The following is a 12940-nucleotide window of genomic DNA, read 5'->3' as shown; positions in this document are numbered from 1 at the left end:
AAGTATTCCGTAGGGTCAGCAGGGAAAGTGTAATGACCTTGAAAGAGCCAAGGCAATAGAACTCATCTCAGCCTGAGCAAAATTACCTGAAACTAACTGATCCAGAGAACCCAGGCTCTGAGAATTAACCTGTTTATCATTCTAATTCTGGGTGAAGTGAAAAGAATCCCCGTCTTTCTCACAACATCTTAGAAAAAATAATTACTTCAAGGACACTGAATTCAAGAATAAGCTTTGTAAATCATTCATTTCTTTTATGTTCTTTCTAAAAATAAAAACTAAATTAAAGAAAATACTAAAAAAAAATTAAATTGTGATACTCCAAAGTAAAATTTTACATTTTAAGAAGTAGAATCTAACTCTTAAACACCACATGTCTTTTTTTTAAATTTATTTCAGGAAGATATTAAGAAAGGTATAAGTAAAAACAGATTTAGAAAATGATGGTCCGTGGTTGACTTTCTTGATTGGTTACTGGAGAGATTCACTGAGGTGTTGATTTGTTTGGAAGAACTCCCCAGTAGGGCAGTGTGTGCTCAGATGATATGATTGCAGGTGTCCAGTTGAAATTTCCTCACTGGTTATGACTAGACTGTGTCTGCTGTGCAACTTGGGTATTATGGGAAAAGATAAATTATGAAGGAGTGATCTTAAGGATCACTTAAACTGCATGTCTGAGAGTCAGGTGTCTTTTTATATATATCTTTTCAGCAAAAATGTGGTTATTGGGACTGTGTCAGTTCTTTAGACTGTTTTACACGCATGATAATTAAAAATTACAACCTGCCAGCTGTTCTTCCTCTTGGCAGTAAATACAGATTATTAACTTATATTCACTGTACCAACCCAGCAGTGGCTGCCATACTAAAAATACTTTTTGTGACAAATAAATTGGTATGACTTGTTCAAGAGCTAGTGGTTTCCTAGAAATTCTCTTCTTGTTGTGACCCATTGAAAGAAATGTAATAAATTATTTGAGGTGTTGGACAGCCTGTAAAACTGTGTGCAAGGTTCCTCTGCAACAGGTACTGAATTTCTTGAACCCATTTTTGGTTGACATTTTCTTAACTGCGGTTGTGTTGCGCCATCTGGAGAGTATGCGCTTTGCTTCTCTGTGTACACTTGGAACTAGTACACAAGACTTTGGCCCTTACTATTTTTTAATGTCAAAAATACTTTAGCATATGTGAATGTATCATCTCATTTTGATTGTGTCATATCAAACGTTACTTCCTGACCCTGTGCTATTATTAATAAATTCTGCTCAGTTGCTCCTGTTTATACTATCTCAGCTTTGCATGATTTACAACAGGTGTCAGGCCTCTCTTGTATCTGCTGAACTACTTTTACAGCAGAATTATATTTCTATAATTCCATAATTATTCTAATATAAGTTTCATTAACATTTTCCTGGTGCTAAAATCCTACATAGATCTTAGTTAATTTCCTGAATCATGGAGAGATCTTTTAAGATTCATAAGAGTAAACTTGATTGAAAACTTGTTTGCTGTTTATTTCTTTCCAACGTTTATTTACTGAAAAAGTGTTTGCATGTGACAACTGTAAAGTTAAAACATTACATCAGCAAGTAGCAGGTATTGTCTCTGGGATTTAGTCTGCATCAGATCTGTACATGTAATCTTAAATGTTAAGGTCTATGAGAGGGCTTTGGTTTGAAGTCATAGTAATATTTTGATATGACAAATTCAAAAGCTGGATGAAAGCACAGACAGGGTTGACCATCAGTTCCCATGTAGAACAGCAGTACAACACAAGTTTTGAGCAATCCAGTTTCCATATCTCTGGTGGGAGAAGACAGGACCTAAAGTTTTGTTTAGAGGTTCTGGCCTAAAGTTGAAACTACTATAAATATTTGATTTCAGCTGACCTTTAGATGCAGTTATACATACCCCAATGGGATGCTTTGCATCTCTCAGCTGACATAAAATACAAATGCCACATCCAGTACTCCAGAGCTGTACTTGGATTTCCAGATGAGTAACTATACAGTGAATGGAAATATAATCTATAAATTCAGTCAGTTAATTTATTCCTTGTGACAACTTTATTTAACTTATATGTATAGTGTCAAATGAGATATTAGAAAGCCTCATGCTTTTACAAATGTCTGAAATAAAACTTCCCTTAAGGGATTTCACTAGAACTTGCTATAATTAGAGAAAATGAGTGTATTCTATTTCCCAAAGGAAAATAGATGCATACAGCACAACTTGGACCAGACAACCATTCTGAAATTCATCTCAATGAATGCTTTCAGATTAGGTTCAAATATTTTTAGGTGTAGTGTTCTTGAAGGAACGCTTTGAGCAAACTTGGGAATAAATCTTTACACATAAGGACTCTCTGAGAGTGCAAGTCAGCTCCTTTCTGATCCACAGACTCACTGTTTGTCTTTGATGGGTAAATTTAATCTGGCAGTCTCACTGTTACCATCTATGCAGTGAGATTCTTGCTTTGAAGGTGTTCCTGTGGGTTGGCATTCAGAGTTTGAGATCTTTAGCTGGAAGGCAGGATAACATAAAATGATTACACTGTTGCAGTGATCTAGAACTTCAGGATGGGTTCAAAGATGCATAAGACTTTTATTTCATAAAAAGTTTTAACTAAGGCACTTTTCTGCCAGTGTAATTTTTAACAAAGGAAAGGTTTTTCTAAGTTCTATAAAGCAGAATTCATCTTATTATCTCTGTTAGCAGGGTTGCTCTCATTATTTGGTATACAAAATAAGTTATTAAGTTGGTGTATAAGGCATTTATTTTTACATATTTCACTCAACCTCCATTGTATTAATAATGATACATTATAATGACAGATTAAGCTCATCAGGTGGTTTCTTGGGTTGTTTTTTTTTTTTAAAGTGGATATAGTTGCAGAGGAGAAGATAGTTTATATGTACAGATGCTCTCAGTGCACAGTAAAATATTTTGATTAGAAGAACTATATATGCATGTACATTTTTTTTTACATTTATGGATATTTTCTGTTCCCTTAACATCATCTTCTTGACTTTCATATACCTGTAGTTTTTTACAATGCTAAGAAGTGAAATTATCTGTTTATCCTCAGTTAGTTCTCAGCAGAACTTCTTCGCTAGTAGTTTCAGTTTAATATGAGGAATTATATTGACTTGTTTTTCTTTGTAGTGTAAAACCTTGTCTGGGATTTGTGACCACATCATTTCGCTCTCATCTGATTCTCTGGTGTCACAGTCAGCACATCTTGAGGTAGTTCATCTCACCAGCATTATGCCCAGTGAGGGGTTGGTAAGTAGCAAAGCAGTTTAAAGTTTGACTGTTAGAATACAGAATACAAACCTCAGTTCTTTAGGGTGATTTCTTTTTTTAGTTTATCAAGAAATCAAAATGTATTTTCATGCAGTGTTCTACTTTTTTGATAAACTCGAGGAGATTTATGAAAGGGGTTTAATTACTATTTATCTAAATAAAGAGATTGTAATTATTTTTTAAATTGAAACCTCTTTTACCTAGGGCTTCACGTACAACTGCTGACTATATAAGCAGCTAACAAAAAGTTATAGTCCTTTCATAGCCATAGTGCAGTCTTTGGAATGTATCAAATACACACATACATATATAAAAAGAATTAACTAAATATCATTAATTAATGTGCTTTGAAAATGATTAGTGGAAGGTATGTTTCTTGGGTTTGCATAAAAATAGTTATATACCTCCCTAATGATTTAGTTCAAATAAAACTTTCAGAAGTGTCATCCCAGAAACAAAATAAATCCCTGATATTCAAAAAAGGATCATGAGCAGACTAGTGAAGTGTCTTCTGAACATCCCAGCTGCTCTACATTATTAATGGACCACACCATTAAAACTATGATAGTTTACTAATTATTTGGCTACCACTTTTAAGTATTAATGTGGGATTACTTTTCTTGGGCAAGGGATTTTTGTGATGTTTCAGGGGTCAGTGGGTAAGATTTCTGTCTCCCTTCCACATGCTTTACAACCAGTCTGATATTGGCAGGCTATAGGAGGACAGGGAGTGTGCTTGGCAACCTAAGATCCTACTAAAAGCAAGAGTGTAAGGTAGCACTGCAGGCTCTGAGATGTTCTTGCACATTCTCCTCAAGAGACCTGCTGCTTTTCCCAGTACAATCTTTTATACTGTCTTCAGCTGCTTTCTCTGTTCAGTTGTTGGGTTTTTTTAACTTTTTTTTTCCCCTACAAGAGGAGGAATCCCAGAGTGTTGTTCCTGGGCTTGGAGGAATCAGTTGGAGGAGAAAAATAAGAGGAAGTGGGTAGATAATTTGGTAGCCATGAGGCTCACCTGCAGAAAATTACAGAATTGACAAATTAGAATAGATATGGATGTCAGTACACACATCGTGGTACATTTCTCACTCTTTGTTCTGATATTGAATAGTGATGAACATTGTATGCAAATCTTGTCAAAGTTACAACAGCATAATTATTTTGAGATATGCATATTAATTTGAGAATGATGTCTTTTAATAACAAGAGGGGGGTTTGTATGACTAAATAAGTTTACTTTATTAAACTGATTTAGTTAACAAAGAACCTTACACCAGCATAAAACGCATTCCAGTTTAATTCTGTGGCATCACAGATGCTCAGCCCAGTATGTCATCCTGAAGGCAGATACAGTTTGCTTGCTGTGCCGCTGCATCCCAGTGGTCAAATGTGTTCCCTTTGTGGCCCAGTTTTCCCTCGTGTTCCAATTTCCAGGTTGGTGCAGAAGTATCCAGGAAATACCTGGTCAGTAACATTTACAGCTTGGGTAGTGTATATCCTGTAAATCTGTCAGTGCTTTCGACTTGCATGAAGGTTACTGCATCCCATGTGCTAGCAGTCCAGATCTCTGTGTAGCTTTCCTTTCTATTCTGAAATGTAATTAATGTGTTTCTGCTGGTCTGCTTGGAGGAAAGTTCACTATCAGCACCAGAGAGAACATGAACACAGATAGGATGGGTTTTTCTCAGAGGTGATGGAGCATGTCAGGTGTTTCCCATTCAGTGACCGCTCTATACCTGGGACAGGAGGGTAGACTGCTGGAGGACAGAAGGTGTCAGTCTGATTTAAGGCATGAGTGACCAAGATGTGTTGGCAGTATTATTGTGGCCTGTCGTGTGGTCCACTCCTTCCTCCAGACCACCCTCTTTTCTAACAGAACACCAAGCAGACAGGGCCTGTGCTGTAGCAATGCTGTAGACTGGACTCTATCACAACGTGGAAGAACCATGGTGTAGGTCTCCATCCGCAGTGTACCCCTAAGTTTATAGCCAACAAGACTGCAGGAACTGGGCACTGCTGACAGAGGATGTGAGACAAATACTGCAATCAAAACAGCCTGTCAATTTTTTGTTGGGTTTTTGTTTGGTTTTGGGGTTTTTTAGATGAAGTGACATCACAGTCAATGACTGAGTTTTCTGTGCCTAATTGTGAAGGCACTGTAACATGTTAGGTTGGAAAGTTCCAATTTTGCTGACTGTTCTGTTTAGAAAAAAGTATGAAAAAAAAAAAGGACTATAAATGGGAATAAAAGAAAAATCATGTGAAAGGGAAAAGAAAACATTAATCAGAATCAAATATAGAACAGAGTAATGAATTACAAATGGCTTTCTCATGATTGTATAGCAGTTTTTTTCCACAGGAACTCTGCTCCATTCAAGAGAAAAATGAGTGCTATTCACTGAATGGAAAGTATTCAGAGTTCCATTTTTATCCTTATCATTCAGTGTAGGGGTTGAGGTCTTATTTACCACGCTTCAGCTAAGCTCTGCATTCCCTTGAGTTAATAATTTCATCGTGAAATTTTATTTTTTTATATGGCCTTACTGAGTGCTTCACAGATGCAGATTAATTCATCCTCACAACACACTTGTGAAAATGATATTGTAATTTTGGTTTTATAGATATGAATCTAACAGGCAGAGCAATTTGTGTCAATATCACCAAAAATCAATTTTATTTTAGGGGATGTTTGCCATACAATTTTTCAAAACACTTCTTACTTTTACAGCATAAGTTTGAAAACACCTAATTTCTTAAAAAAAAATGAACCAGGAATGCTATAGACACTGCATAAGCTTATACATAAATGGAATCCATTTCCAGTTCCAAGTCCACACAGTTACTACATGGAGTCAAGACTCATGTGGGGCAGTGTCTGTTTAATTGTTTAAATAAATTTTGTCTCATAAAGCATTTTCACAAAGGGACTGTGTGTCATTTGAATGTGTACTTTCACTTCTAGCGCTTTCTAATTTTCTGTCCATGCTTTTATGAGCTTAATAGTTGTCTTTTTCTTTGTTGTTTTTTTTTTTTCCTCTCTAAAGTATCTTCTTTTTCAGTCTGCCTTATTAAAAAATAGTCTTATCTCATGCATTCCCCAGAATACCCTCTCAGCTGGTAGTTTCATGGCAGTTTGCTGGACAAAAGAATTTGCATTGGGAAGCACGCATTTGAGGTTCTGTTCCAAGTTCTGATGATCCTGTTTGCATCCTGATCTCTGCAGGCATTTGCTGGCCTCCAGAAATATATTGGTTTTCTTCCTCTCCCTTCCCATTCCTTCCCAAGCTGTACCAGTTACACATACCAGTCAAATCGCTTCCTCCTTTTCCCTATTTAGCCACTGAGTTTTCAGTGGCAAATACTGAAACACCCTCTATATATTTTCCATTTCATTTTAAAGTTTAAAATTTAAAAATTGCAAAACACTTTTTCTCTTGAATTTTAGTACTGGGCACGGTAATAACATTTATATCTGAAGAGCACTGCGTGATCAGCCTGAATAAGATGTCTAGAAGGCAAAACTTTGTTTCAAACTACCAATGTGACAAATTTGAAATAAACTCCTGTACTAAAGAAATATTAGACTGTGAGAAACACTGTGAGCTCTGACAGAAAGAGAACATACATACATAAATTTTTATGAAATAGCATAGAATAAAAATAACTTCACCTTCATGATTTTAAAAAAAATCCCTTTCCTGGCTGTAAGTTTTTTCAATTCTTTGAGTTGTTTATATTGTCAGTTGTGGCATCACAAAGGAAATTGGTTCATTTTTATACTTACAAATACTTTTTAAAAATTACTTTTCCTTCTGCCTAGACAAAGATAGGTTTCCATTCCATTGCATTGTTTATCCACAGATTAACCTGGGAATAGTGACTGACACTTAAAAATACTCTGTTGTCATTATGTCCTGGTTAACTAACCAGGTGACTGAGCAAGAAATTTTTCAAGGAAATTCCACATTTACATTCTGTGACAGAAAATTTTTCAGAATGTATTTCCATTTTTTTTAGGCTTATTATCCACAAAATGATGAGAAATCAAAACAGATCCAGCTAAAGCAGGTTACTCAGGGCCTCATCCAGTCCAGTTTTTATCAACTCCAAGTCAGAGATTCCATAGCCTTGCCAACCTGTTCCAGTGTTTTAACATCCTCATGGTAAAATTGGGGGGGGGAAGAAAAATAAATTATTCTTTTTTCAGTTGAGCCCCAACTTGTGCCCCTTGCTTTTCATCCTCCCACTGTGTACTTTCAAGAAGAGTTTGGCTCTGTCTTCTCTTATTGCTGGGGGTTCCAAACTACTGTTTTGATAGCACAAAGTGATGCAGAATTACTGAAAGAATCATGACTCAACAGTACAATGTACCATTTAGATTAATTACATTTCAAAATCTGATGGATAACTGTATCATGTGGAGAGATGTGAAGCTATGACCTTAATCCTGAGAGAGAAGAATGCAAGCAATTGAGTCCCTCCAACATAGGGCTCTGTGTGTGTATACTGTTAGGTAGATACCTGCTTAGGTTGTCTCTCTATAACCTGTCAGCTGCCTTATTGAAGCAGAATTCTTGCTGGGCTAGTTACAAAGCTCCTGTTACTTCACCAAGCTCATTTTTCTCCATAAACTGGCAATATCAGCACTGGCTCATGGCTTTTCTGAGTTAGGCTATGGTTTAATCTTTCTTGAATCAGTAACTCTCTGAGGATGGGGTGTTTAAGTTTAAAGCCTATTCCTGTTCACGGCTTCAGTTTTGATACTTCTTTTATGTCACTAGTAATAAAAAGAGGTCATGTTAAACATTTCAAATACTGAATAGGCACAGGTTTTTATGCTGGTGCTAAGTACTGAATTCTGTCAAAAAAACTTTGTTTGGAATTAAAAAAAGCATTAAATGAGAAAACTATGCTGTTTATAATGGATCTTGATACATATTTGTTTAACTTAGATTTGCAAATGTTAATTGACCATGGTTGCTTCCAGTCTGTTCAAATGTTATGGTCCTTAAACTGGAATAAATATACTATTTTAATATCATGCAAACATCATTTATTAGCTTCCTACAAATATTAATTACTTTTCTTGCTCTTTTTTCAGGGAATGTATATCAAATCAACATATGATGGACTACATGTAATCACAGGAACAACTGAAAACGTAAGATTCTTTATTCTAAAAGACTTTCATCAGGCACACAAGTGTATTCTGTATATCTGCAGTGCATTTTGTTATATGAATACTTGCTTTAAATCAAGCCACTTTTTATTAATACTTTTTTCTTTATGTTTTCTGTGCATATATCACAGAAAAATGAAAAAAGGTAACTTTAGATATTATGTTCGATATCAGATAGGTTACAGAATAATCTTCAATAAACCAGAAATTTTTCAAAGCTAGCAGTAATTACTGAGAGGACTATCACTAAGAAGGGAGAAATTGTGGAAAGAAGAAAACATTTTGGTACATGAAGAGAAGAGGATGGACGATTTGACAATGTTAAAATACCAAGTTAGTTAACAGTCCAAATGACTACTGTGTGAGGATGTATAGACAGTTATTTTATGAAAATAACCATTCCTGAAAGAATTGTATTATGAGTTAAGCACAATTGTATTTTCATATTTTCCATCATCTGTAGTAAAAATACAGAAGAGACCAAGAAAAATGTATTAATTATCATTTTCATTGTAGTCCCAGAAGTGTAAACCAAATTTGAGCCAAAAGCACAGAGAATGCTGCAGCACATAAATCAGTGTGACTGATCAGAGAAAAACTAAACACTGTGACAAGAATAATGAAGTAGCTTCTAAATATCCTTCTTGATACTTAACTTGCAATTCATAGTTATAAATTTGAAAAAAATAAATGACTTCAACTGCTGCAATCTGATGACTATGACAGAATTCTTCATAGGACCCATCCCTTCTGTTTTTCACATCGTGTTTTAGTCACACTGTTTTCATTCAGTCTTGGAGCTGTTTAACAGCATGTAAGCTGGGTAAATGACAGGTTTAGATTTTATAATGCTAATATTGAAATCATGTAATGCTGACACCCAAGGAACATAAAATTAGCAGTGTGCAGCTAGCCAGAGATGTAAGTGCTTGCTGGCATACATCAATGGTATGCTGGCCCATATGGGTGAGCTTCAGATGTGCTTCTTTGTTCTACTTGATTTTTATCTGTTGAGATAGTGTTGCATCACACAGGATCTGGACAGTGCAAACCCCTGGAAAGCCTGCTGATTTGTGTGTCACAATCTGTGAAGACAGGTCTAATGCAAATTAAACTTAAAATTTGTTTGCTTGTTTATACTGATACCATTGGCAGCATTCAGATGTCTTAAAATAACTCTATGTGTATCTTGGGTCCTGCAACTTACGAATGATCCATCTTGATTGTGTTGCAACAGATTTTGTTCATAGGCTGAATTGCTTATGCTATAATTAATGCATTGTTTTACTGTAATTTTGATTCATTTTAGAAATATAATGCACTTTGTAGGGACAATATTTATATATTTATAATTGAAATTCACTGAAGGAGTTACTAAATTGCCAGCCACTAAATTTTATTTTGAATAAACTGTAGATGTCAAAATTTTTTGCTAAGACACCACCATAAGAAGTTGCTTTTTTGTTTTTGCTAAAAGTGTAATCATATGTACAGATAAACCAGCTTCAAAGACCTTTAATTTCTGGCATTTCAGCAAATTTATTTTTCAGTCCTTTTGAAGGGATAATTGACCTCAGAGCCAGTGTTTAATTTTAAAAGATAATAATTAGCTCAGCCTCATCAAAGTCAAGAAAGGAGCTAAAAAGAGAAAGAACTGGGCCTTTGATTTTCCAACGTCAACTGAAGTTTAACATTGTGAATGGTGGTGTTTACTTCAGGTTCCTCCCTACCTTTCATTCACTGTTTAAAGCAATTAAGTTTGTATTCACATTTAATTCTAGAAACATCTTTTTGTTACACATTTAGTCCTGCAAAAGGGTAGTCTACCAAAATTCTTCAAGTTTCCACTTGAAGGAGAAAGGAGACACTGGAGCTGGGTAGTTCTTCTCACCATCCTATAAAGTACGTAGGTAAAATCCTATTTACTTTAGTGCAGAAGGACTCAGATGGCAGGAGTTGATATCTGGCTGTAATGACCAGGTAGTTTAGCTCCAGGGTTGGATTCCCCACTACAGGAGACACAGGAGCCCTTACGAAAGAACGACAGAGATCAAGCAGGTGAGGAGTTGGAAGGTAGCTTGTGTTGGGGAGGTTGAGGAGAGCAAGGTTAGGAATGATAAGCAAGCAGTAGGCTGAAGGTAAAAGCTATGCTTGGAATAGCACCTATAACACGCTTGGAATCACTGTGTCAAACGTTGGCTATTTGCACTGTGGGCTTGTTTTTTCTTACTGCCTGAATAGCTAATGATGTCTCCTACTGCTCTGCAGCAGCTGTGTAGTCTGCAGACTCTATTGATTAGTCAGCAGGTGCCGACTATCAGGGAGTGATTTGACCTCCTCATAGCTAAGTCTCTTTGACAGTCTATTCAGAAATAATTGCAGTCATTTTCTTGCCAGTGGCAATATGGGGTTTTTGTTGTATTGTTTCCTCTTGTCCTTGTTCCTTTAATTTGTATATCTTATGTTTTTAATCTCGTTCCACAAAAGGGATGGAGATAATGGGTGGGATTTGTGGTTGGTAAAGTCTGAACAGCTGAGGAGTTCTTGACTGTTTCCTGGAAGTATTGATTGGTATGCAGTGAAGTCATCAATATAAGTGTCTACAAATTATCTTTAGTTTGGATAAACCTTTTCTTCCTTTGCATTCGTACCCAGCTCTTGTGCCGTGGGCAATTTATCTTATGGGCTGGCTCCAAAAGAATTCAGGAACTGAACTAAGTTGATAACCTAACTCCTTTTCCGTGATGAACTTCTTCAACAGTATTAGTCCTAGACCATGCCCTGTAGCTGCAAGTGGCCCATTTTTCTGCCTTTCTTAGCAGTCTGCTTACTTGGCCAGGGAACCTGAACTGTTGCTAGAAGAGTATTTTGCTTTAAACATTTCTGCATTGTTTGAGATGGGTCTGCTCCTCTCCCTGGCTCCGTATCTAACAAGCAGAGTAAACGTTCAAACTTGTCCAAGTCTTCTGGCTGGTGTATTTCCTTAATAGTGAACTTCCACTGTGATTTATTTCTCAAGGTGATGTCTCAGCTCTTTAATTCTTTTCTGGTCATTTTCTCTTGATTGTTGTTGGTGTACTCTGTGTCAGTAGAACACTCTTGTAAGTTAGTGAACAATCCAAGTAAGTTGCCATCAATTCTCATGTGTTCTCATTGGTATGACTGCTGATCTCTTGCGTGCCTTACAGATTTAAGGTCTGGTTTCATTTAAACGTTTAAGAATGGTTTGCTAAATAGCAGTTGACCATGTTCACCTTCAATGCACTGAAGCAGTAAAGCAGCTATATAAAGGGCAATGAGACCTGCTTTTCTGTTACATGTCCTGCCCTGCCACTGACCATGCAGTAAGCTCGGTATTTGTTGACTTAATAGATTTACCTCTAAGTGTTGCAAATTTACTCGGCATCTTCCCAGCAAGACTGTGACTGTGCATACTCCTCACAGAAAGGTAAAGAAGCTGGAGTAGTTCAGCCAGTCAGAAAGGCTGTTCATCACCAGTGGCAGTGGGATTCTAGACTACTTCATTGATTTGCCATCTGTAACCAGAAAAAACATAGTTCCTTATAAATACAGTTTTTATAAATATGACCAATTTTTGTTATTGATAACAATAATATTTCCTTGAGCACAGCTTTCTTGCCTCCTTCAACATTCATTGTTTTAACTCCTGCTCTCCCCCACCCTCTCCACCCCTCCCATGTAAAGTTAATTATTATCTCTTGTCCTTAGTCTCCTGCTGACCAGTGTAAGAAAATCCATGCTGGTGATGAGGTGATCCAGGTCAACCACCAAACTGTGGTAAGTGTTTTGGAAATTCTGCTCTGTAGGCTTTGCCTATTTCCACTGCTAAAAAGGTAATAATTCTTCTTAGAAGGTAACTTTGCCAGACTAGATTATTATTTAAAAGCAAAGACACAAGTTGAGTCAGAACCCAGCCTGGAAGAATTAAGCCAAATTTATATTTTGCTCAGTTGCTGTTCATCATACTCTTTGTATAAGGAACTCCCAGAATATTTCATTGAAGTTCTTTGAATTCTCGTTATGGGTATGCCAGCTAGTTGAACTTTTTCACTTAAACAGCATTTTGCATTCTGTTTAATACAGGATTCAGATTAAAAATGCAGAAGTGCTGTAACGGCATATATTCTAAATCTATTGGGGGAAAAATCATAAAGATTAATAAAGTGCTGATAGAAATCTGTAGGTTTTGCTTTTGTGTATTCTTGCAAGCAACTTTATGCTTAAACAGATGAGCAGTTTTATAAAGTTAGTGAAACTATTGATCTGTTTAAAATCACATAAGCCTGTGTATGCACAAGTGTATGCTGGGCCCAAGGTATTGTAGTACATGATTTGCATACATTTAAATGCATCTGCCATTGCATTTCTTTCACAGCTGTATGCTGTGTTGTGTAACTGTGTATATAAAACTACATTTTGTTTTATGTAGGAATGT

At 36.2% G+C, this 12940-nt stretch overlaps 1 protein-coding gene across 1 annotated transcript in view; it reads left to right on the top strand.

Annotated features, from left to right (window-relative positions):
• The window catches only part of LOC104527821 (connector enhancer of kinase suppressor of ras 2), a 128527-nt gene that overhangs the window by 46148 nt on the left and 69439 nt on the right, over window positions 1-12940 (top strand). Inside the window, exons 6-8 of the mRNA XM_029085877.1 lie at window positions 3165-3284; window positions 8407-8466; window positions 12214-12282. Of these exons, the coding sequence (XP_028941710.1) occupies window positions 3165-3284; window positions 8407-8466; window positions 12214-12282 (249 nt within the window). The remainder of the gene's footprint in view (window positions 1-3164; window positions 3285-8406; window positions 8467-12213; window positions 12283-12940) is intronic.

The sequence above is a fragment of the Antrostomus carolinensis genome, unplaced genomic scaffold, assembly GCF_000700745.2.
Source record: "Antrostomus carolinensis isolate BGI_N321 unplaced genomic scaffold, ASM70074v2 scaffold7217, whole genome shotgun sequence".
Lineage (NCBI taxonomy): Eukaryota > Metazoa > Chordata > Aves > Caprimulgiformes > Caprimulgidae > Antrostomus > Antrostomus carolinensis.
Note: the sequence above shows the minus strand (reverse complement) of the source record. Positions and strands in the feature narration are given on the sequence as shown.